The 23099-nt window shown below is 34.8% G+C and overlaps 2 protein-coding genes across 5 annotated transcripts in view; one reads left to right on the top strand and one right to left on the bottom strand.

Annotated features, from left to right (window-relative positions):
• LOC129280840 (deoxyribonuclease TATDN1-like) overlaps positions 1-6486 on the top strand; it is a 28959-nt gene extending 22473 nt beyond the window's left edge. For both annotated transcript variants that reach the window (XM_064112565.1, XM_064112566.1), the window contains exons 11-12: positions 381-513; positions 3849-6486. In XM_064112565.1, the coding sequence (XP_063968635.1) occupies positions 381-513; positions 3849-3948 (233 nt within the window). In that variant the 3' untranslated portion in view covers positions 3949-6486. The remainder of the gene's footprint in view (positions 1-380; positions 514-3848) is intronic.
• LOC129280841 (transmembrane protein 214-A-like) overlaps positions 5817-23099 on the bottom strand; it is a 36591-nt gene continuing 19308 nt past the window's right edge. Inside the window, exons 7-18 of one of the 3 annotated variants that reach the window (XR_010296353.1) lie at positions 22134-22215; positions 21238-21339; positions 20243-20282; positions 18361-18462; positions 16824-16958; positions 13848-13970; positions 13114-13231; positions 11286-11382; positions 10123-10291; positions 9440-9654; positions 7855-8485; positions 5817-7368 (exon numbers count right to left, since the gene is read on the bottom strand). Coding sequence is in view for 1 of the 3 variants with exons in the window: in XM_064112564.1 (XP_063968634.1) it covers positions 8476-8485; positions 9440-9654; positions 10123-10291; positions 11286-11382; positions 13114-13231; positions 13848-13970; positions 16824-16958; positions 18361-18462; positions 20243-20282; positions 21238-21339; positions 22134-22215 (1193 nt within the window). In the remaining 2 variants the exon portion in view is untranslated. Of the gene's footprint in view, positions 8486-9439; positions 9655-10122; positions 10292-11285; positions 11383-13113; positions 13232-13847; positions 13971-16823; positions 16959-18360; positions 18463-20242; positions 20283-21237; positions 21340-22133; positions 22216-23099 lie in introns of all 3 variants that reach the window. The other 2 variants (XR_010296354.1, XM_064112564.1) reach the window with 2 other exon arrangements.

The following is a 23099-nucleotide window of genomic DNA, read 5'->3' as shown; positions in this document are numbered from 1 at the left end:
GCCATCTGAAATTAAAACTTGCCCCTCACTATTGACTTTTCACCATCAGTTTTTAAATAAAATGGAGCCTTGTGGTTATTTCTTTGTTTTTTTTTTTTTTTTTCTTTTGTTTATTCATGTTGATGTTATAACTGTTTAATCACCATTAATTTGTTTTATTTAACCAATGCGTGGAACCAAGGGGGATTGGCCTCGATAGGTCTTTGGCCTTTACTAATCACCTACATCCACTGCATGTTGGTTCTACTCTTTCTATTTGTCATATTGATTTGTTTAAGTATTGATTGTTTCTTATTGTTCATATAATATTGTATGTTGTATATTTTTTAATGGATGTGAATAAAGTGAATTGAATTTTATAAACATTCTTATCAATATAGATGCACCCTGGTGTGAAGTGAAAGCAACTCATGCTGGATTCAAACAAGTCCAAACTAAGTTCCCTACCAAGAAGAAAGAGAAATGGGAAAAAGATAACTGTGTTAAAGGAAGGAATGAACCATGTCATATCATGTAAGTACATGACCCTGTTCAATATCCACTAGTCGGATGATGTAGTGTGTGACAGGCTTTATAAAGTCAGATGACTTTCAAAGAAAATGTAATAGCACTTGAATGAACATTATTTGTTACCTATGAGCTATTAATAATTAGAGTTCAAAATAGTGGTATGAATGCTAAAATCAAAATTCCAGTCTTTTCTGAGTCTCCCTGTACGAATAAAAACAAATTCAATTGAAAATTTTCATGGTGTCATCATTGGCTGCGACTTAAAGCTAATTTTTACTAAAAGGGATGCTCCGGGCTTAAAATGTTTATATGTAAGAGTAAATTCACAGAGTAAAATGCTGAAAATTTCATCATCGGACAACAAATATTTGAAAGTTCTCGAAATTTAAAGTTCAGCAATATTTTGTGAAAACAGTATACACTAGGTGGACTGATGATGTCACATCCCCACTTTCCTATTTCTTTAATATGTTATTACATGAAATTATGTTTGTTTGTTTCATTTTTTTTTTACAATGTGTGAATGATATGTCTCCCTGATAATGAAATAAGTTGCAGCAATGAATATCAAATGCACTATCAGTTGTCAGTCAATTTTTTTAGCTCATCCGGCCCGAAGGGCAAGATGAGCTTATGCCGTGGCGTGGCCTCCGTCGTCCGTCCACAATTTCAAAATGCTTCTTCTTCGCCATTTTAAGTCCGATTTCAATTCTGTTTGCTTTATATGATAGCACTAGGTGGGGGATTCAAAACTTCTACACAGAATTTTGAAACTCATTAAATATGCTAATTTATGCGCATTTTTCAAAATTCACAAAAAATGCTTCTTCATTTGTTGACCGATTTTGGATTTTTTGCTTCCATCTGGTAGAGCTTCATGAGGTTCACCAAACTTCTACACAGAAGTTTGAAATTTTGACTGGAACAATTTTTATTCTAATTTATGCGAAATTAATTTATGCATATTTTTAAGAATTCACATAAAATGCTTCTTCTTAATTTGTTGACCGATTTTTATTTTTTGCTTCAATCTGGTAGAGCTTCATGAGGTTCACCAAACTTCTACACAGAATTTTGAAATTTTGTCTAGAACAATTTTTATGCTAATTTATAAAATGCCTCTTTATTTGTTGACTGAATGTCAAAATGCTTCTTCTTCTTCATTTCAAGTCTGATTTCAATTCTGTGTGTTTTCAATGATAGCAGTAGGTGGGGGATTCAAAACTTCTACACAGAATTTTGAAACTCATTAAATATGGTAATTTATGTGCATTTTTCAAAATTCACAAAAAATGCTTCTCCTTCGTTATTTGTTGACCAATTTTGATCTTTTGGCTTCCTTCGGGTAGCACTTCATGAGATTCACCAAATTTTTACACAGAATTTTGAACTTTTGACTAGAAATTTTTTTATGCTAATTTATGCATATTTTTAAAAATTCACATAAAATGCTTCTCCTTTATTTGTTGACCGATTTTGATTTTTTTTTTTCATCCATCCGGTAGAACTTCATGAGGTCCACCATACTTCTACACAGAATTTTGAAATTTTGAGTAGAAATTTATTTATGCTAATTTATGCAAAATTTATTCATAAATCACAGAAAATGCCTCTTCATTTGTCGACCAATTTTGATTTTTTTTTCCTATCTGGTAGAGCTGCATGGGCAACTCCAAACTTGTACACAAAATTTGAAAAATTTTGTCTAGAAAATTATTTATGGTAATTTATGCAAAATGTATTCATATATCACAAGAAAATGATTTTTCTCCTTCATTTGTTGATCAGTTTCAATTGTTTGCTTTATATGATAGCTCTAGGTGGTGATACAAAATTTCAACACAGAATCTTGAAACTCATTAATATGCTAATTTATTCATATATTTTCAAAACTCACAAAAAATACTTAGTGTCAACTGGGCTGAAATTAAAATTGTGTTAAATTTCGTAGCGAGATGCCTGATGAGCTCCACATCATTGATGTGCTAGTTTTAAGTTCTTCCCAGAAAATTTTTAAATAAACCTTATTAATAACCTCATATAATATAATACAAAAGAACAAGTGGGGATATGATATCATCAGTTTGCTCATTGGATATTCATGTAGACCTGCCTAGAATTATTTCACTGGAATAATGCAATTCTTTAAAATGCAATAGCTTTGTTAATCCTTGTCCGATTTTGATGAAATTTTTACTCTTTTGTTTGTCTGATTTTTCTTCATCTGTTCAAAACATATTATTTTCAGCGTGGAGTATCCCTTTTACTCCAACCATAAGGCTTGCAGCAAAGGCAAATTCTATTTAGATATTTATAACTTTATGCTGAACTTCAAATAAAATAATTTTACTTCTTGGAACTTTCATGCTTTGCTGTTCTTTAAAAAATTTTGATAGTCGGATGATGTAGTGTGTGACAGGCTTTATGAAGTAATGGTAACTTCACTATCTCATAGAAACGTAAACATGATATTCTAGATTTTCATTGGTTGTTAGCATTGTTACCATGGTAATTGATGTAGAATGGTTAAGTTATAATAGTAAACTTAATGCAATTGGAGCCCATATGAGAATAGAAATGCCTGGAGTTCATGGGCATACAATTCAACTTGTCATGTTGCCATCTTAAAGTATAATGAAGTAAAAATGCAAATATATTAAACCTTCAAACCATTGGAGTACCAGTAAATAATCTGAATTTTGACCAGTATTTTTATTAAATACAATTTTTTTCATGAATTTTACCACACTCTCCTTTTGGGAATGTTGCTCCCATTCCTGGTAAAATTGTTCCTAGTTTTCCTTTAGAAAGGTCTGGAGTTCTGAATTGATACATTATTTGAAGTGCCAAATTTGTTCTGCTCTGTTGTATTAATTTTCTATCATTAATTACTGGCAATGATTTGTACATCCATAATTTGTTAAGAATTGTCTGAAGTTTTTCCCCCAACTCATTTCATTCCTTTCAATTGTTCATACTAAAATTGTCAGTCTATTAAGAATTATTATTCATACCATATTTTGTCAATCCTTTTATATTTTTTTTTTTGACTATATATTTGCTAATATCTGGAGAAAATTGTTTGGTTCCACGACATTTGCTCTGGCGACAATTGCCCCGCTCTAAATTCCACTTCCTATTAGAATGACCAACTTCAACTCACTATATCCTACCCGAAACCTAACACAAAACCCTATTGCAACCCTAACCCTATATCTTAGACGAAATTAATCCGGGAGCAATTGTCGTAGGAGCCAATGTTGTGTCACCAAATGTTTATGTAGCTAATGGTTTGATTGCACTTTGATATTACTTTCTTACTCCTTGTCATATTTCAGTCAAGTTTTGGAGGTGATGGCAGCATCAAGAGGAGAGGATATCAATGAGCTTGCTGATATTATGTTTGAGAACACAGAAAAAATGTTCTTCTGTAGGTGATGATTGCTCTACTGGTCTACAGTGACATCATTCTCTTGATCCCTTGTGTAACTGACATTGAACTGTTCTTGATATTCATCTCTCTTAATAGTAATCCATCAATTGCTCTCATGACAAATGCTCCTCCGCTAATTTCTCTGAAGATAAAAGGGTAGGGGTATAGTTGCAATCAGGTTTTTGATTTAAAATCATGTCAGGATTAGAGTTAAGATAAGATTTGAAGTAGGGGTTTATGTTTGACTTTAAAGGGGAATCCAACCCAAATAAAATCTTATTTTCATAAGGAAAAGAAAAATCAGACAAGTTGATAGGTGAAAGTTTGAACAATATTGGACAAACAACAAGAAAGTTATGAATTTTTAAAAGTTGTAAATATTGGTAATCACTATACCCATGGAGACTTCAAATTGGCCGCATATGGGATGTCATAGTGATGTAAGGCAAGGACTACTCTTCCATGTACTCCAATACATATTATGGCTAAAATATCATTTTTCCAAAAAGTTTTATTTCAAATTATATTTTTCTTTCATGAGGACTTATAACGATATACTACCTGGGTTATATTTAGATTACTGCCCCAGGGGAATGGGTACTTAGGAGAAAACCACAAATCCCTGATAATAAAGTAAATGGCCTATGGGAAAGTTGTCCTTGCCCCTTGTCATAATTTACTTACCCAGTTGCCAATTTGAAATCTACATAGTACTAGTGATCTAAATATTTAAGCAGCTATAACTTTTTATCGCTTGTCCGATTTCTTTCAAACTTTCACCAATCTGTTTAATTTATTTTTCTCCTTCCCAACACAACATTTTATTGCCAAGGCTGGGTTCCCCTTTAATGTGTGCATTTTCAGTAGGAGTTGTTGGAGGAGTAAATATCAAGGAGTCCATTTTAGAGACTAATTTATAATTCAGGGCCAGCCAACTCTGGGAAAGCGATAGAAATCCATATAACATAGTTTGAGTTGAGCTGCCTTTCCTTTGCATTGTCAGATTGACATGGGATGTTGAGATAATGACATCTATTGTTTGATTTTTTTTTTGTGACGTCATAAGCGCACAGCTTATATGGGGCAGCTGCTCGCACAGTGCATATGACAAATCTAAAAGCTGAATTCTAAAAAACTTCTTTAATCTTTGATGGATTTTTCTCAAACCTCCAATGTTTATCATTTTGGGGGTATTTTTACATGAACTTTTCATGAGGGTGAACTTCCCCTTTAAAGGTCACAAAACATACAATTCATGTTATCTTCAGTTAACGTGTACGAGTCTCTACTTCACTAAATCATTAACTCTTGAGTTTAGATGTAGATCATATAATTTCAAGATTTTTTTAATTTCATTTTTCGTACATGTACCTGCAGTATACTAAGCCCCGCCCCATTAAGATCCACTGTATCATTGTTTGCCTCTTGTAATGTCACAGGAGGCAGAAATAAGCATAACAATGCTATGTGCCATTGCTAATAATCACAAGTCTTCAAACACTAGAGCCTACATAACAACCATTCAAACTGTCATTTAGTTACTGCTTGTGAGGTGGTATTGTATAAAGGCTTGTAAGTGTTAGCAATGGTACATAGTTATGGCAAGTTGCATTGCTTTGTGTATCAATTGTTATGCCTCCTGTGACATAAGAGACAAAAAATTATCTCATTGATTTTAAGGGGGCGGGGCGTAATGCAGATAAATGAAAGAAAAATGAAATAGAAAATATTGAAATTATATGATGTACATTTAAACCCAGCAGGACATGAAAGTAAAGACTCATTAACAGAAAGTATTCTGTTTTTTTTTTTATGTCAGGGGACATTTCATTCTAGGTCAATCACAAATATTAGCATCATCAGAAGAGTAAGCTGAATGGAAAAAAAAAATAAACTTGTTTTATTTCTTTCTGTGAATTGTCCAACCTTACAACAAATATATCATACATGAATTCAGTCCAACGTACAGTGTTACAATGTACAGGTAGCAATATCATAGAATGTGAAAATGGATTACAAACTAGCAAATACTCTTTACAGTCGGTAAACTGCCTCAAAAAATAAATCAGAAGTGAAATACAGGAAATGGATATACACTGTACTTGTTTAACATCTACACATGAAATGATCACAAAAAAATTCACAATAAATTCCTCAGTTTTCCATTTTCTTAAATGAAAGTTTGTGTTCTGAACATCAAATTCTATATTTTGAAGTGACATGTAAAAACATAAGGCAATTGTGAATAGTGAATATCTAAGAAAAACCAGTATCCATTTTAATATATTCACTGCAGAATAGAAAAAGCTTGTCAATGACTTTGCTAAAAGAAATTATTGGCCGACTTTGCTTTAATTCTCATGATTTTTGTGGTATTTTAGTAATTCAAAATGTCTAACATAAAAACATTGTGCTTTCCATATTCTGTGAATTCCATGATTTTTTTCAAACTGGCGACTCTATGACCCTTTACCAAAATTTATTAATCTTGAAATGCCTCTAGACCAAGTGTTAAGACAATAGTAATAAAGGTAAAAGACACACTTTCTTCCTTTGCTGTTGTATTTCTTTTGTGATTATATTACAGGTGGCCTACAAACGGGTGATATTTCATTTAAAGGAGATTTTGTCCTGACCTATGACACAATTTTTAAGAAAATCAGGTGAAAATGGGACAGCCTTAAAACACTCGTTACCTCTTGAAAATGGAAAAAAAAAATCTTATGTGAAGGCCTTTGAGCTGATTTTGGTGTCTATATTCAGCATGCGTAAATGTCCTTAAAAAATTGGTTCTTAAATATGACCCTTCTATAGCCCACCTGTCTCAAAAAGTGAACAAAAGTGAGAGATAGTGGGAGGAAGAGAAAGTGGAAGTGGTGGGGGGGGAGAATAATGGAAGCAAGAGTGGGAATAGCAAGGTAATACTCATCTATAAATGTATACAAAAGATCAAACTAAACCTTTAACTTGCTAATGTCAGAAATATGAATAATCCAGGGGTGTGAGTGGTCACAAATAAAAAGATCTGAAAAAAGCTGAAGAGTGTTGAAAAAGTCTGAAATAGAAAGAGCTCCCATACTTTTTGTACTGAGGAAGGCCAAAAATAAGCTGAAAATCAAAACAAAAAAATCTGAAATCAGATAAAAATCTGAACTCTCATACCCCTGATAATCCTGAAAAATCCAAATTCTTTGTACCCATTTAATGTGCAGATATGGAGACATAACAAAATATCTATAAGCAACAATATGGCTTTAGTTGTCCTTCCTTCTGAACCTTTGTTAATAATGACATGAATTCCATAAACTGAACCTGCAAGTAATAGAGTGTTTTTATGCATCCACTCTGCAGAGTTCCCTATCAGTAATAACCTGGCCTTGCCTAGCTGACCATGTGAGGCACTCCATACAATAAAGCAATATTGACTGGCCTCGGGGCGATACGACATATATCGCCCAAACTAGATTTATATCGCCCGAGTCGTAGACGAGGGTGATATCAATTTAGTGAGGGCGATATATGTCCTTTCGCCCCCAGGCCAGTCAATATTGCTATTATTAACCAAATCAGACATCTAGAGCAAAAATCGTTAAAATTTAGATATTTTAAATTTTTAGAATGAGAATCTAGTTTATCATGTTGAGCAGACTGGGCTTCTGAACTTTATCATTGTGACGTAATTGAAATGACGCGTCCCTGGCCTAGGGACGCAGTATCCAGCGTTGTCTTAACTTGATTACCATTATGACGTATAGCACTGCGCGGTTCAAGGACGCGTGCAAAAACGCGTAGAATACCCGGATATTAGCGCTGCCTTTTATTGCCCGCTACATTTCCACGCATTTTCTCATTGACTTTCCTAAGCGGGCAATAAATTGGGCCCGTGGATAAACAATTGGAATTTTATTGACCGGCCATTTGATCCCAGTCTTAAGCAGGCAACAATGTTTCAAAGTTGCCCTGCTCAGATGTCTGATACGGTTAATAATAAATATTACTACATAGTAAACATGAATCTAACATTACCTGAATACACCCGTCCCATCATACACTAGTTCCCGTGATTTTTATGCATGAAATTAGCTATATAGGATACGTATCAAGGACTACTTAAAGACAAAATGATATTGAAAGGATATCCAAGAAAACCACAAAGATGTTAACATTTCCCAAATATAAACACTACATTACATATATGACAAAAGAAAAATTGAGTGAACTTGTAACAAGGATTTTTTTTCTCACAAGATGTCAAACCTGTATTGAATTACGCATTGCATTGATTACAAGATGGCAAGCCATTAAAGCACCAAACTCTCTTCGTACAAAGCACAGAATAAATACATTGGAATCTCTTATAGTGCAATGTTGGACATTTTCTAAATCATAATTCATAGAATCTTAAAGATAAACTTAATGGACTTTAACAATTATATTAGAGATAAATGTAAATTAATTGATATCAATTTGGATAAGAATATTTCCAGATGAAACTTGATGATTGGATTGGTGTTTCATCTGGGATCCTGGGTCTACGTCTTGCTGTAAAAAAAAAATGATCAAACATTAGATAACAATTGAGAAATATGCTTTAAAAAAATGATACGAAATGAAACCTTCAAACTAACACTAATTTCCATGGAATGTTTTCGGCAAATAACCAAAGTAATAATTTGGTCTTCAAAGAGTAAAAATGTGAAAATTAGCTTATCTGAAAGAATAATTCTTCATACGGTCAAATCGTGGAGAAGTATATTAAAAAAAGATGAGATACAAAAGTTTCTTTGACATCACTTTTTTCCAGATCATAATTGCTTTAGAAAAGATCCAACAAGCAGCTGGAATTACATGCTTGTTTTGCTAAGTTCTCTGAAATTCCACAATTTCTTTAAGAGTCCTTTAGCACTTATTTTTCATTCATACATACAGACATTTGGGTAGTCATTTGATTGGATTCTGTACAAACTTATTTTGAAATCATTACTACAACTGGCATTTATCTTAAAACTTTGGTGTGATTATCAGAATAGCACCCATCAAGTCAAAATTCAGCTCAGAATGATCCAGTTCGTAGTTCCACTCTGCGCATGATCAGAGGAAGGTCATTGGTACTAAAGTGACATGGTGGTTTAAATTTCAATGTGATAAGCACCAAATTTGATGTCTTGATTATTCATGAATTCTTTTGAATTGTGTTTTTCATTTACATGAAAAAAAAAACAGCAATGCGTCCACGATTTCACACTTTGCTAAGTTCATTGTACAACATGCCCTATTATGCATTCAAAGTAGAAGTGCAACAAATACCTTCATAGAGTGTTCATTGATGTGCTATTATAATATTCACCTGATCTATTCAATTTCTTCATCCTGCTATGTAAGGCATGCTTACATAATATCTTCCTTTGAAATCTGCCTATCATAATGAAAGAAATTAAAGGTCATTTGAGCAAAATTGTCCATGAAGTAACTACGAACTGGTCTATACAGTCATACCTGAACATTGTTTTTAGCATGATCCATGTTTGGTCCAGGACTGGATACATGGCTTCCCAGACCAAGGCCATGTAGACTATAGTCACATCCCAGGCTTGCTGCATGTATGGCGCTACAACAATCCAACCAGCGATAGCGTAGTCACATACTACTTCCCATAATCTAGTCAACCAAACCATCAAAAGCTGAAGGATCTCAACAGTCTGTGCCAGAAGCTGATTGGTGAAGGAATTATAAATTGTTCATTTAATTATAAACATTCAATTCATTATATATGAAATTTCCATAATTCAGAAAATGATTGCTTTAGATAAAGAAGGAAGAAAAATTATGAATCTCGCTTTATAAAAATTGTCTTCATTTCTTATAGAGTAATTGTTCACGATAGTTTTAAATCCAAGACAAACTATTGTAATAAAGATGATGGCGATGATGAAAATATTTGTAATGCTGTAAATGATAGGTATGAAACTGATGATGAAGATGACTATTATGAATATAACAATCCTGGTGTTGGTGGTGGTGGTGATGATGGTATGGTGATGATGATGATGACAGTGGCAAGGAATGACAGTTATCGCAATGAAGGTGATGTTGAGGATGATGATGATGATCTAGTGCTATTATTTGGATAACAGTGATGCATGAAGCAAAGACATAATGATGACATAAAAATAACTCACCCAGTCCAACCAGATGGGAGCATTCTCTGCAATCCATTCTTTGAATGGCGTAACCAAGGTAACAAACCAAGCCCATAGATCATAAATTTTTTCCAATGCGAGAGTGAGGTAAGGTCCACAGAGTTCCTTTATCTTGGCATAGTAGATTGGTGCGTTTACCTGCAGCCATCTAATGGCAAATTCAACAAAAACAATCCAGTGTGAAATATAAGTCTGCGTAAACTCATATCTACATTCAAAGTTGTCAAAAATTAATAAAAAAAACCATAATGCCTAATAGTCTACTATTTACTATAGAAGATATAAAATGACTTGATGCTCCAATGTATTTTACATAGAAGATCAGTTCCCTGTCAGGAATCTGTGATGACAATAATGTTTTTGAGGTGTGTTGGTAAGCATGTATATTTGTATAATATTGACTGGCCTTAAGGGGAACATCAAATATGTTGCCCACAACAGAATCATATTGGCAAAAGTCTTTAGATGAGGGCAATATTGTTCTTTTAAGGACAACATATTTGACGTTTCCCGAAAGAAGAGCCAGTCAATATTATTATTACCTAAGGCTGTATAATGTGTAATTCAAGCTATTATTTGGAACAATTTATATGCCTGTTTGCTTTTTCACTCCTTCTGATTTCAAGTTAATTCACAAACTCAGCGAAGTAACACTTGCTAAGCAATTGTGATGTAAGTTGTTACCTTGCAGTTGCGCATTATACATGGCACACACATACACTTAACGCATAGAAATTTTGAGCTTGGTTTTGTGTATGCACTGCATAGAGAGGCACTGGCCGCGCTGCGCATTATCTACATTGCGCTCGTTCATAAACTGGTTCCAGCCAGATTTCTCAAATACTGAAATTAACTATCAAAATCGGCTCCTACTGAGCAAGTGCACTAGCAGAAATATGACCAATATTGCCCTCTGTTTTTGTACAGGATTCCCCGGGGAGAGCAAAATGGCAAATGTTTACCTTGTTGATCTCGGATTGAAAGTAGCGAGCGAAATAGGATATTTATTAATCTGCTAAAATGCCTCTTATAGGTAATAATACTCTATAATTTTTGGTAGCAATGACACTTTTGTTCCCTTTTTTCTGGTCAATCTTAAGTAAACTGTAAAGAGAACATATACGAGGGAAAACATAACTTACCCCATCATGTTTGTTGAAAAGAAAGAGATTTTGGCCCAAGCATGTTTGGTAACAGCAAGAAGTCCTGATTTCTGAAGGAATGTCTCTGTCCTTGAACCTTGCAATACAAGAGAAAAATAACATCTTGGTATGAGATGCAATATTAAAAGGAACAAACATTATTTCATGAGACACAAAATCAATGCCAATTGCAATCACATCAAGGTAGCACTACATGTAGGTCTGGTTTAAAAATCAAACCGTGCAAAATCATGAAATCTGACCACGCTGAAGATCGCAAACACAGAATGCACATGTAGGGCAGTGTTTGATTTTTGCTTGGAAAAGACCAGAAATTTGGGTGGAAGACCATGCATGTTTTGACAAATTCTCAGCAATGGCACACTTTGGTATTAAGTGGAATGCCTCTGAAAGTCTCGCCTGCATTAAGTAATTCAATATAGCAGCAGTGCTGCCTTTAAAAACAGCTAATGAATAATCATTCACAGAAGAAAACACTAATATGATAATAAAATATTATGTCTATTGTCCCAAAGTGACATTTGACCACGATTGTGTGAAATAAGACATGAGCAAAACAATCATTCATATTTGATTACCCTGAGCTAGATCCATAAACTTTCTAAGTTATGATGCCAATTCAACACATACTCCCAACACGGCCAGAGTTCATTGACCTTTGAATGGCCTTTGATCTTGGCCATGTTCCTGAAATGCACACAGGGTATTCAAGGGTACATTGCTGCTCTTATGGTCTTATGAACTAGATCCATAAACTTTTTAAAAGTTACATGTATGATGACAATTCCACAAATAACCCCAACATTACCAAAGTTTGTTGACTCCAAATGACCTTTGACCTTGGTCATGTGACCTGAAACTCACACAGGATGTTCAAGGATCCTTGATTGCTCTGATGTCCACTTTTCATGCACTAGATCGATAAAATTCCAATGTCATGACAATTCCTCAAATATCCCCAACATGGCCAACATTTGTTGACCTCAAGTGACCTTTGTCATGTGACCTGAAACTCGCACCTAATATTCAGGGATACGTGGTTGCTCTTATGTCCAAGCTTCATGAACTAGGTTCATAAACTTTTAAAGTTATTATGACAATTCCTCAAATAACCCCAACATGGCCAAAGTTTGTTGACCGTAAGTGACCTTTAACCTTAATCATGTGACCTGAAACTCGGGCAGGATCTTGAGTGATACACTATTACCCTTATGTCTGAGTTTCATAAACTAGGCCCATATACTTTCTAAGTTATGATGACAGTTAAAAAAACTTAACCTTGGTTAAGATTTCAATGTTGATGACGCCTACGAAAATACGAATCGGTATTCATTTTTTAATCACACTTTGGTAGTCTCTTTATTTGATTCTTTTCGAACTCATTTTAGATTGACTACATCAATGTGTCTTACCACTGAAACCATTGCTGGTAAAGAGATCCAGGACTAAGAATGTCATGATGGAAAGAAAGACTACATCAATGTGTCTTACCACTGAAACCATTGCTGGTAAAGAGATCCAGGACTAAGAATGTCATAATGGAAAGAAAGACTACATCAATGTGTCTTACCACTGAAACCATTGCTGGTAAATAGATCCAGGACTAAGAATGTCATGATGGAAAAAAAGACTACACAAATGTGTCTTACCACTGAAACCATTGCTGGTAAATAGATCCAGGACTAAGAATGTCATGATGGAAAGAAAGACTACATCAATGTGTCTTATCACTGAAACCATTGCTGGTAAATAGATCCAGGACTAAGAATGTCATGATGGAAAAAAAGACTACACAAATGTGTCTTACCACTGAAACCATTGCTGGTAAATAGATCCAGGACTAAGAATGTCATGATGGAAAGAAAGACAACAGAGGTCATTGTCTTCCATGGCATCCGGAAAGTGCTCATTTTCTCCAATAATTCCTGTAAAATGAGAAATTTGATATCAGTTATAACAATCAACCATGCGCATGCATCACTAATTTTCATGTTTACAAACTACAGGTAACTCTGCCTTTTAAAAATCATATCCTCTGAGATTGCAGAAATCTGTTTGGAGAAATTTTTTCTTGAAAAGGTATGCAGGGGCCGCGGAAGCGGGGGCGTTGGGGGGCTTCAGGCCCCCCACTTTTTTCAAAAACTGTGTACAAAAACGTAAAATGACCATGATTGTGATATTTTGCATGGTCAGCCCCCTCCCCCCCACTTTGAAAACCTGTTTTTATAAAATACAAAGTTTGCAAAATGTGCTCTAAAACATTGCTTTCCAATACACCCAGATCTAAGAATGTCAAAATAGAAATCTTTGACTCATGGAAGGTCGATCTAGGCAAGTTTACTTGTATCTCTTATGGCCTCTATATTCTGGACATTATAAAAGATAGATTTGTCATTACGCAATTCTTGAAAAAAAAGTTATAGGTACAAAGGATCACAACTTTTTCAGATGTATTTTACCCTCACTAGAATATTTGGAATATGTGTTTACAATAATATAGCCAATATACACTTCAGTTGACATGTAGTGATGAATCCTTACCTCACAAGCTGCCTTGCATTGTTCAATATGAATACGTCTAATACTGGCCTGAGTTAAAGAAAGCTGTTCCTCATTGGTTACACTGAATGCACGTACAGTCTCCTGTAAGAGCTTCTTAGGAAGCTGGTTAATAGAAAACATGACATATAGTAAACTATTGCACTCTCACATGCTTGAGAAGATATAGTAAACATGACATATAGTAAACTATTGCACTCTAACATGCTTGAGAAGAGATTGTAAACATGACATATAGTAAACTATTGCACTCTAACATGCGTGAGAAGATATAGTAAACATGACATATAGTAACCTATTGCACTCTCACATGCTTGAGAAGATATAGTAAACATGACATATAGTAAACTATTGCACTCTAACATGCTTGAGAAGAGATTGTAAACATGACATATAGTAAACTATTGCACTCTCACATGCTTGAGAAGATATAGTAAACATGACATATAGTAACCTATTGCACTCTCACATGCTTGAGAAGAGATATTAAACATGACATATAGTAACCTATTGCACTCTCACATGCTTGAGAAGAGATATTAAACATGACATATAGTAACCTATTGCACTCTAACATGCTTGAGAAGATATAGTAAACATGACATATAGTAACCTATTGCACTCTAACATGCTTGAGAAGATATAGTAAATATGACATATAGTAACCTATTGCACTCTCACATGCTTGAGAAGATGTAGTAAACATGACATATAGTAACCTATTGCACTCTAACATGCTTGAGAAAAGATTGATTGTGAGCAGTCTACATGTATTTTTAATTGTGAAGCTGAATGCTTGGATATCCCTCCACAAAAACCTAAGAAACTGGTCAATAGCAAAATTAAATAGTATACCATTTATACATATCATCAAATGCATTAAGAATTACAAGCACGATCTACCTTCAGAACAGTTGTCACACTTTACAAAGGTTACAAGTATGGATAATTATTCTCAGATCCAAGGAAATGTATTATGTTTTATAAGATAGTGATGTAGATGCTTGTTATTTGATAGACCATTTCGATAAACGACAAACATCACAGTACAACTACACTACAACAATGTAGATATACGACTCCCAAGAAATGATTACAGAACAGAAAAGTGCTAGACTCGGTTATTGACTAGGGTACAAATTTCCATCACAGTTTAGGACATCACTACTAATGTCCATCTATAGTACAAGTGTCATTTGTATATATTGTAAGCATCCCATAAAGCCTTGGTCATAACATAATAAAACTTTGGGCATATAATTGAATCCATAGAATTAGGTCCACTTCTAAATTTGTCAGTAATATCAAGAGGTGTTAAGAAAAAGACAGGTTTTTGTTTTGATGAGTCTTGTTCCATATTCTTCTTCAGCAATGACCTTTATAATTACCAAAAATTAGAGTTATACAATCAATTAAAACATTTGAAATTTAATTTCTTTGATTGTATCAAAACCAAGTGCATAGATTTACGTCACATGACAAAACCATAAAGTAGTTGTGAGTGGTGATTCAGAAGTTACTGTTGGAGCACAAGGGGATGGCAGAGGACATCACAAGCCTACAAATAAGTTCCCAGAGGACCACTGCCAGCAACTGAAGGATCACATAGAGTCACAAAGACCTCATATCTCACATTATAAACAAGAACATGCACCCAACTGGCACTATCTGCCTTCAGATCTGTCTGTTTGAGAAATGCACAGTTTTGTGACAAGAAAAAAACCAAAAATGGAACGTTTTTGATATGTATGTACGTATGGGTGTATGGTGTACGTGTGTATGTATCTATGTATGAGTGTATGTATGTATGGATATTATCAGCAGATAATTAACTCTCTGGACATTTCTTTTACATAGCCTGAGAATGACTTGTGTCACAGATGCCACATTCATGACAATGCATATCCCAAATCAGAAGATCACATGTGTTCCACATACGCAACTGTGAAGCCTGTTCAGCCTACCAGAGAATACTTCCCGGATGGAAAAAGATGAGTTTGCTTGTGGTGCGTGTGGATCTTCAGAAGGCAATAACAATGCCGGAAGTCCAGACAAAGGAGGACTTTTTCTCAAGGAAAATTGTTCTTTTCAATGAAACTTTTGCATGTCCAAAGAAGGATGGACATGAAGGATGGACCTGCTGTGGAATGACGCAGATGCAGGATGAAAGGCATTCAATAACTCAAATGGATTTTGGTGTTTCATCCATTACAACAGAGACAATGAGGATATTCTCATGTACTGTGATAATTGTAGCTCGCAAAATGAATGTTGGACACTCTTCTCGGCACTAGTACAAACTGTGATCAACCCGTTAGCAACGCAGAATATCACCTTGAAGTTTCTGGAGAAGAGGCACAGGTTCATGTGTGCGGACAGAGTGCATGGCAGCATCACAAAAAAAAATGAACTATCATGGAGCCATCTAATAGTTCAGGCACTTCAATGAGATCATCAAGTCCTCCATAAAAGACATAAAGGTCCGAATTCACAAAGGTGGTTTTAAAACCATCGGTTGAACCAATGGTTTATGCAGATTTCCTGTATAAATTACGCTAATTTACCGCGTATACTGAAAACTGTCCAATACTGATGCGCGCTTTTGTCAGTGCGCCAAATTGACGCCTGTTGCCATGGTTAAGTACGCTATTTTATTCATGAGTCCACTGTTTGAATTAAGGAGTCCACTCTTTCAAACCCCAACCCCCCCTTCGGTCATATAACACCCAAAGTTAGGGCTAAAATAGTTATAGCGATTAAAAAAATAAGTTAAATGTCATAAAAACGGAAGATGATTTAAATGACATTCCAATAAATTAAACTAAATTCAACACTGGAAAATTTTCTTTTGAAGAAAGACAAAAGCTGTAACTTCAAAGTGATTTTTCTAAGAATGTGCATTTTGCAGATACATTGTTTTGTCATGTAACGGCCCATGTGCCCTCATACATTACTTACCTTAACTTGATCCCAGACTTTAATGATATGATTCATCAAGACGCTAGATTGTTTCATATGACTATCATACATCTGACGCCACTCACTGAAACAATGCTGATCATGACACAGACAGTATACAAGGCACTCAAGTAGCTGGTAACAAAATAAAAAGTAAACAAATATCAGTATGTTTTCAAAGAGATGAGTTTATATGCTGCCACATATACAGCGATCATAAATCAACTACCACTGACCTTGTGAAGAAAGGGGTCAACCGATAATAAATTATGTGATTCCATTTGTTTACATGTACAATCAGGAGATCATTTCAATAATAATAATAATAATAAAAGCTGGATTCATATAGCTCTTTTTGCCCGTGGATACAAAACGCTTGCTATTATAACCCTGGCTTTAGCTCGAGGTACCATCACCGGCGCTCAGTGCATTTAATCAAAGATACAAGGGGAAGATCGGATAGTACATAGACCGCGTAATGAAACGCTCGGGAAGAGCACCCTACAGCAATGAGTAACAACCTTTTTTTACCTTTGCGTATCGCAAGATGGTTGTGTACAAAACATATGAGAGAAATGGTCAACGGTTGAAGGAATAGACAATTTTTATATTTTAAAGTTTTTTTAATTCAATTTTTTTTTCTTAAATTAAAGATGAATATATTTCAGAGGTTTCTGGGTAATAAAAAGTGGAATTATTCCCATGCATCACCCTTGAGCCCTCTCCAAAGTCCCCTCTCTCATTTCCCCCATATGTTTTATACACATTTGCGTGCCGATGTGCCATGGTTTACTTACTCAATGCTGTTGGGCGCCCTTCCCCAGGAGCATTTTTCGGGCGTTTGGGAGCGCTTCAAAAAATCGCCGAAGTGTCCGATCTTCCCCTTGTAGTATCTTTGATTTTTAATGAATTGATCCTGTCAGTTACCTATTCACTTAACCTGGGTCGAGTGCAGCATAATGTGGAAAATTTCTTGCTGAAGAAAAACATGCCATGGGTAAGATTTGAGCCCACGACCCTGTTTGAAAGGCAAGAGTCAGAACCACTAGACCACGACGCACCCCCAATCAATGTTTGTAATCAATTGTCGGATCTTGTCTAAATGTACAACTTTTCTTGTGTGATAGACATAGGGGTAATAAACAATTATTTTACAATATACTCTGGCTGCAGGTCAATTGGTGGAAGTATGTGTGTCTGACCCCTTTATTCCCAACCTTCCAGAAATGATATCTATATTTTCTAGTTTATAAGAAAAGTTATAGTGCTCTCAAATTATCATAAGCTGAGCCAGAGGTATATCTAGGATTCATAAGAGCCGCAAAGAGCACTTCCAAATGAAAAAAAAAATTGAAAAGCAAAATAAAAAAGAAGTTTTGGGCAGTTTGCGAGGTGAAGTAAAAATTTATAAAACGTGGGTCGGGCATGCAAACAGAATGGCTATCCTATGGCATTTTCCAACAGTGAACAATGTTACTTTAAAATTATGCCATTAATGAAGTAAAGTCAACGATGTTGATCTATTGGGTGTACTTACCTCTGTTTTTAGAGCAATGGGACAATGATCTGTTGTTCTAGCGAGAAGAGAAGGAAAGAAATTCCTCAGGTTGGACTCAGGATTCTCTTTGAAGGCAAAGCTCTGTGAGAAGATACACAAGACACCTCTACAATTACACTGATCATCTGATCACTACTGTTCATCACTTCTCAACTCATCTTCCACTCACCACCAGGAATTCTCATCTCACCCAATTAGGTTTAAAGTTCTTTTTAAAGGACAGTCCACCCCAACAAAAAGTTGATTTGAATAAAAAGAGAAAAATCCAGCAAGCATAACACTGAAAATTTCATTAAAATCGGATGTAAATAAGAAAGTTATGACATTTTAAATTTTGCTTAATTTCACAAAACAATTATATGCACATCCAGGTCGGTATGCAAATGAGGAGACTGATGACGTCATCCACTCACTATTTCTTTTGTATTTTATTATATGAAATATGAAATATTACAATTTCTCCTCATTGTCAAGTGAAACAATGATTAATTCCTCCCTGAACATGTGGAATTAGCATTGTTTAATATCATATGGTTTAGCCAAGTTGGTCCTTATTGTCATATCTGTGAAAAATGAAATATTGTTAAATTCAAACAATATAAAACAAAAGAAATAGTGAGGGACATCATCGGCTGTCTCATTTGCATGTCACTGAGTTGTGCATATCACTGTTTTGAAAAAAAAAGTGAAACTTTAAAATGTCATAACTTTCCTATTTTACAACCGATTTTGATGAAATTTTCAGCATTACGCTAGTTTGATTTTTCTCTATTTATTCAAATCAACATTTTTCTGGGGTGGACTTGACCTTTACGGACTACTAGTACACCTTACATCACCAAAGATACTTCTCACTCTTAACTTTCTCTTTTTTGTCTTTCAATTTTCATTTCCATCACATTTCAATATTAAACCCATGGGCCCGTATTCTGAAGTCAGGTTTAACTTAGACCATGCTCTAACTCTGTGCTAAAATTATGGGTAGCCAAAGTGTCAAAATTTTTATTAAGTTGTATGTTTCTTATATTTACTGTGCTCTTTCCGGATTCTTCAATTATGAAGACAATGATCTATTTATACTTCCTAGACAATTATGAAGTATTTGAGAGCCAAATGAGCTGAAATATATCTCTACTGTTCGTGATTTATGTAACAATTGGCTATCCATACTAAACCTGAGTTTAAGTTAAACCCGACTTCAGAATACGGGCCATGGTGATCTACAGTGTAAACATGATCTGAATCTAACAGGCAAACCTTCAAAGATCATCTAATCTTAATATGCACCTTGCCAAAGTCAAAGCCACATCTTTAACACAGGAATCATTCATGGATGCTTGTTATCTTTAATCCTCACATTCACCAATGATAAAACCCACTGTGAGAGACATTTTATAGCAGGATCCTATGCTTCTATCACAATGTCTTTCATGCTTTCCTCATGGTTTTCTCTATTACCAATTTGAGGATTAGCAATGTCTTTTTAGATTTAACATGTGCAATGGTGTTCTCTAATGGGGTAGTCCTATGGAGGTTGGGAAAACAAATCAATATCTTTCCAGAGTAAGTAATCCAGATAGATATATTTTTTAAATAATAATACAATCAATTGAAAGATAAAGCTTTTAATCTAAAAAAAATAAAAATAAATCTGTGTCATTTTCTTCATGAATGATAATAATAATCCACTTTTATATAGCGCTTAATACATCTGAACAACATGTCTAAGCGCTTTACAGATATATCTAATATATCTGTAAAGCGCTTAGACATGTATATAAAAGCGGATTATTATTACTGAACTTGTCAATCCAAAACTTTTAAATGAAACTGTAATGTAAACTTTCGTGATCTAACATACCTTGAGTCTTGGGTAGTGGCCAAACAGTTGTTTTTGTAAGCTGCAAAAAGAGAAAGATACTCATTTATTTATCTATGTAGTAATGCATTTGTTTGTTTTGATACTGATTTATTTGATCTATCAATTAAATCATTTCTTTGAATATATTTATTCATTTTACCAATAATGACAAATTAAACAAGTAAAAATATAGACCATATAGGGAAGCTACTATACTGTACTGCAAGCTAGCGCTAGTGCACTTTCACACCCTACAATGTTAGCAAACTAACTCCACCTATTTATTTCCAATTCCAAAGTATCGATCCTTAACCTGATTTTCAACCACATCAAGCATCAGGAAAGCTTTTATTTTTTTAATAACGACTGAAGTTAGCAATTACATGTACATATGGCAAGGCGAAGTCCACAAACATGTTGCTGCCCTCCACTTTTGTTTGGTGAAATCTAAGAATTCAAACGATATTGAGATCAAAGCGTTTCAGATGCTTAATTTGGCTTAAATTCAGGTTAAGTATTGTATTAAGTTAGATATTTGGGAATATACATGAGCTTAGTTCCAGCATGGAGGTAAATGGTTCATATTATTCAGGTGTTTATTTGATATTTTTTGAAGACATAAACAGCTTCCAATCTTTGCCATTTCAGCTCTCAACCCGGACCAGCCAAGCCCGGGAGATTCTCCCAACTTGCCGGGCTCCAAGATCCAGCCCGGCCCGGCTCCTAGCATTAAGCAAATTCAGGATAAGTCTTTACAAACCTTACATGTAGGAATAATCCTACCAGTTCAATGTGTCATCAGCATAGAACAAAATTATTTCATGCTAATATTGGCAATTACTGTCTTTTCCTATTTTAGAAAGCAATCCAAATAGAATCCATTGGAATAAATGGAGTCAAATATTTCAAAACAGAACAAATTCAACACAATTTCCTGGTCCAAGAACAAAATATAATTGACCTCCTTGAGATATTATCTGCATGTTATGACTTACTTTGGTTGAAGTGAGTTGTTAGGTGTGAAAACATAGTCGAGAATAGGGAAGAACTCATTAGGACCTAGAACTTGACTGGCACGTTTTTCATCCAGCTTCTGCCTATGAATACAAAAAAATCACTTTTGTCAATTCAAACACAGCTCATTCCTTTACATAATGCATCATTTGAAAGTTTAATACCAAATACCAGCCAGGGTAGCTAACATGAGATTCCAGAGCAAGGCTTGAATACTGAGTATGAAATAGGGATGAAATCTAGTAGCAGAGCTCCGCACAGAAATGCTGTTAGTGAAGGTGTTGTTAGCGCTAACAAGTCACTAACAAATCAGCCACTAACACCATGAGCAGAATGAAAGCACAGAAAGCGCTGTTAGGCACAAGCGTTGTTAGTGGGTTTGAGTCATAGAGTTAGGCAAAATCAATGACGTACTGTAGGCCTACTGATCTATGTTTGGTTTGATACAGTGTGAGTGGCCTTTATCCCATAGGCTCAATGTATTATTCCCATTCAACCGGGCTCTGATTTATTACATTGACTCTTACTTTGCAATGAAATTGTACCGCTGTGTTAATTACTGAATTTTGATTATTTCAACATAATTCATAGACCTTTAATTTCTTTGTAAAAAGTTGGATGTACAGAGTGGAAGAATGTCTTCCGTCTATGGCAGTGGCAACGGAAACGGGGGGGGGGAGCTTCAGCCCCCACACTTTTTCTGAATAAAAAATTACTACTTTTTATGCATCTGACAAATTGAGAAGGTCACCAAGTATGCTTACAGTAAGTTATAAACAAGTTATATCAAAATCCATCCAAGACCCCTGTAACAAAATGCACCTATTGATCATACACACTAATCAATGTCAGCCCTATGAGTAATCTTGTAACTTACCCTAAGAACCAATCCAAGGTAGAGATAGCATAAGGAGAAACCATCTTATGACCAAGAAGAGGTAACATCAGCTTACTCCAAACTTGAGCAATAAACAAAACAGAAAACATATTTTTGTAACATTTTTTAAAGAACACACTGAATAGATTCAGAAAACCAAATGATTGCTAATACTATGGAGTTGAACAAGTATCAGTATCAAATTTTTAAAAAGATCAGAGTATTTTCCTTTCAATTGCCTCCTTCAATTATGAAAAATTATATATTTATGAAATGTCAATAATCTCAAATTTAATAAGAAGGCTTCATAATGAATGAATTTAATGTTCAAATGAATCATAAAACTTTGCTACAATTGTATTTTTTTTTTAAAGCAGACTTGAAGGAACTGTCCACTGGCCAGTAGTTCAAATAGGCTCTTCTAAAACCAAATCAAATATGAAAGCATATATCAGAGCTGCCAACCTGGAGAAAAATATTTCAGAGTTTGAAAGCGAAAAAGAACCCACAATTTTGGTCATAAAGTAACAAACAAATAATATAGTATTTGTATAGTGCACATATCCGCCATGCTAGGTGCTCAAGGCGCTCCTATATCACCCTGGCTAAGCTAGTCTACCGAGTCTGGTGCGCACAGCTTTTTGAGGTATTACTTCCTGCCTGTAGCCATTTACCTCACCTGGGTCGAGTGAAGCACAGTGTGGATAAATTTCTTGCTGAAGGAAAACACACCATGGCTAGGAATCAAACCCATGACCCTCTGGTTGAAAGGCGAGAGTCAGAACCACTAGACCACTACACACCCATGAAATCATGGGTCATGAAATGAAGTCAGGAAATCAGTATTTCAAAGATATACCATAGGACAACACATAAAACGGAAGCCTTCAATTTTTTTATTTGCCTGAAACCATCAGTATTCTTTTCATTTTTTCAGTGCTTAATTAGTTTATTACCGGTAGCTAA

Source organism: Lytechinus pictus, chromosome 17 (genome assembly GCF_037042905.1).
Source record: "Lytechinus pictus isolate F3 Inbred chromosome 17, Lp3.0, whole genome shotgun sequence".
Classification (NCBI taxonomy): domain Eukaryota; kingdom Metazoa; phylum Echinodermata; class Echinoidea; order Temnopleuroida; family Toxopneustidae; genus Lytechinus; species Lytechinus pictus.
This window is presented reverse-complemented; position numbering and strand designations above follow the sequence as displayed.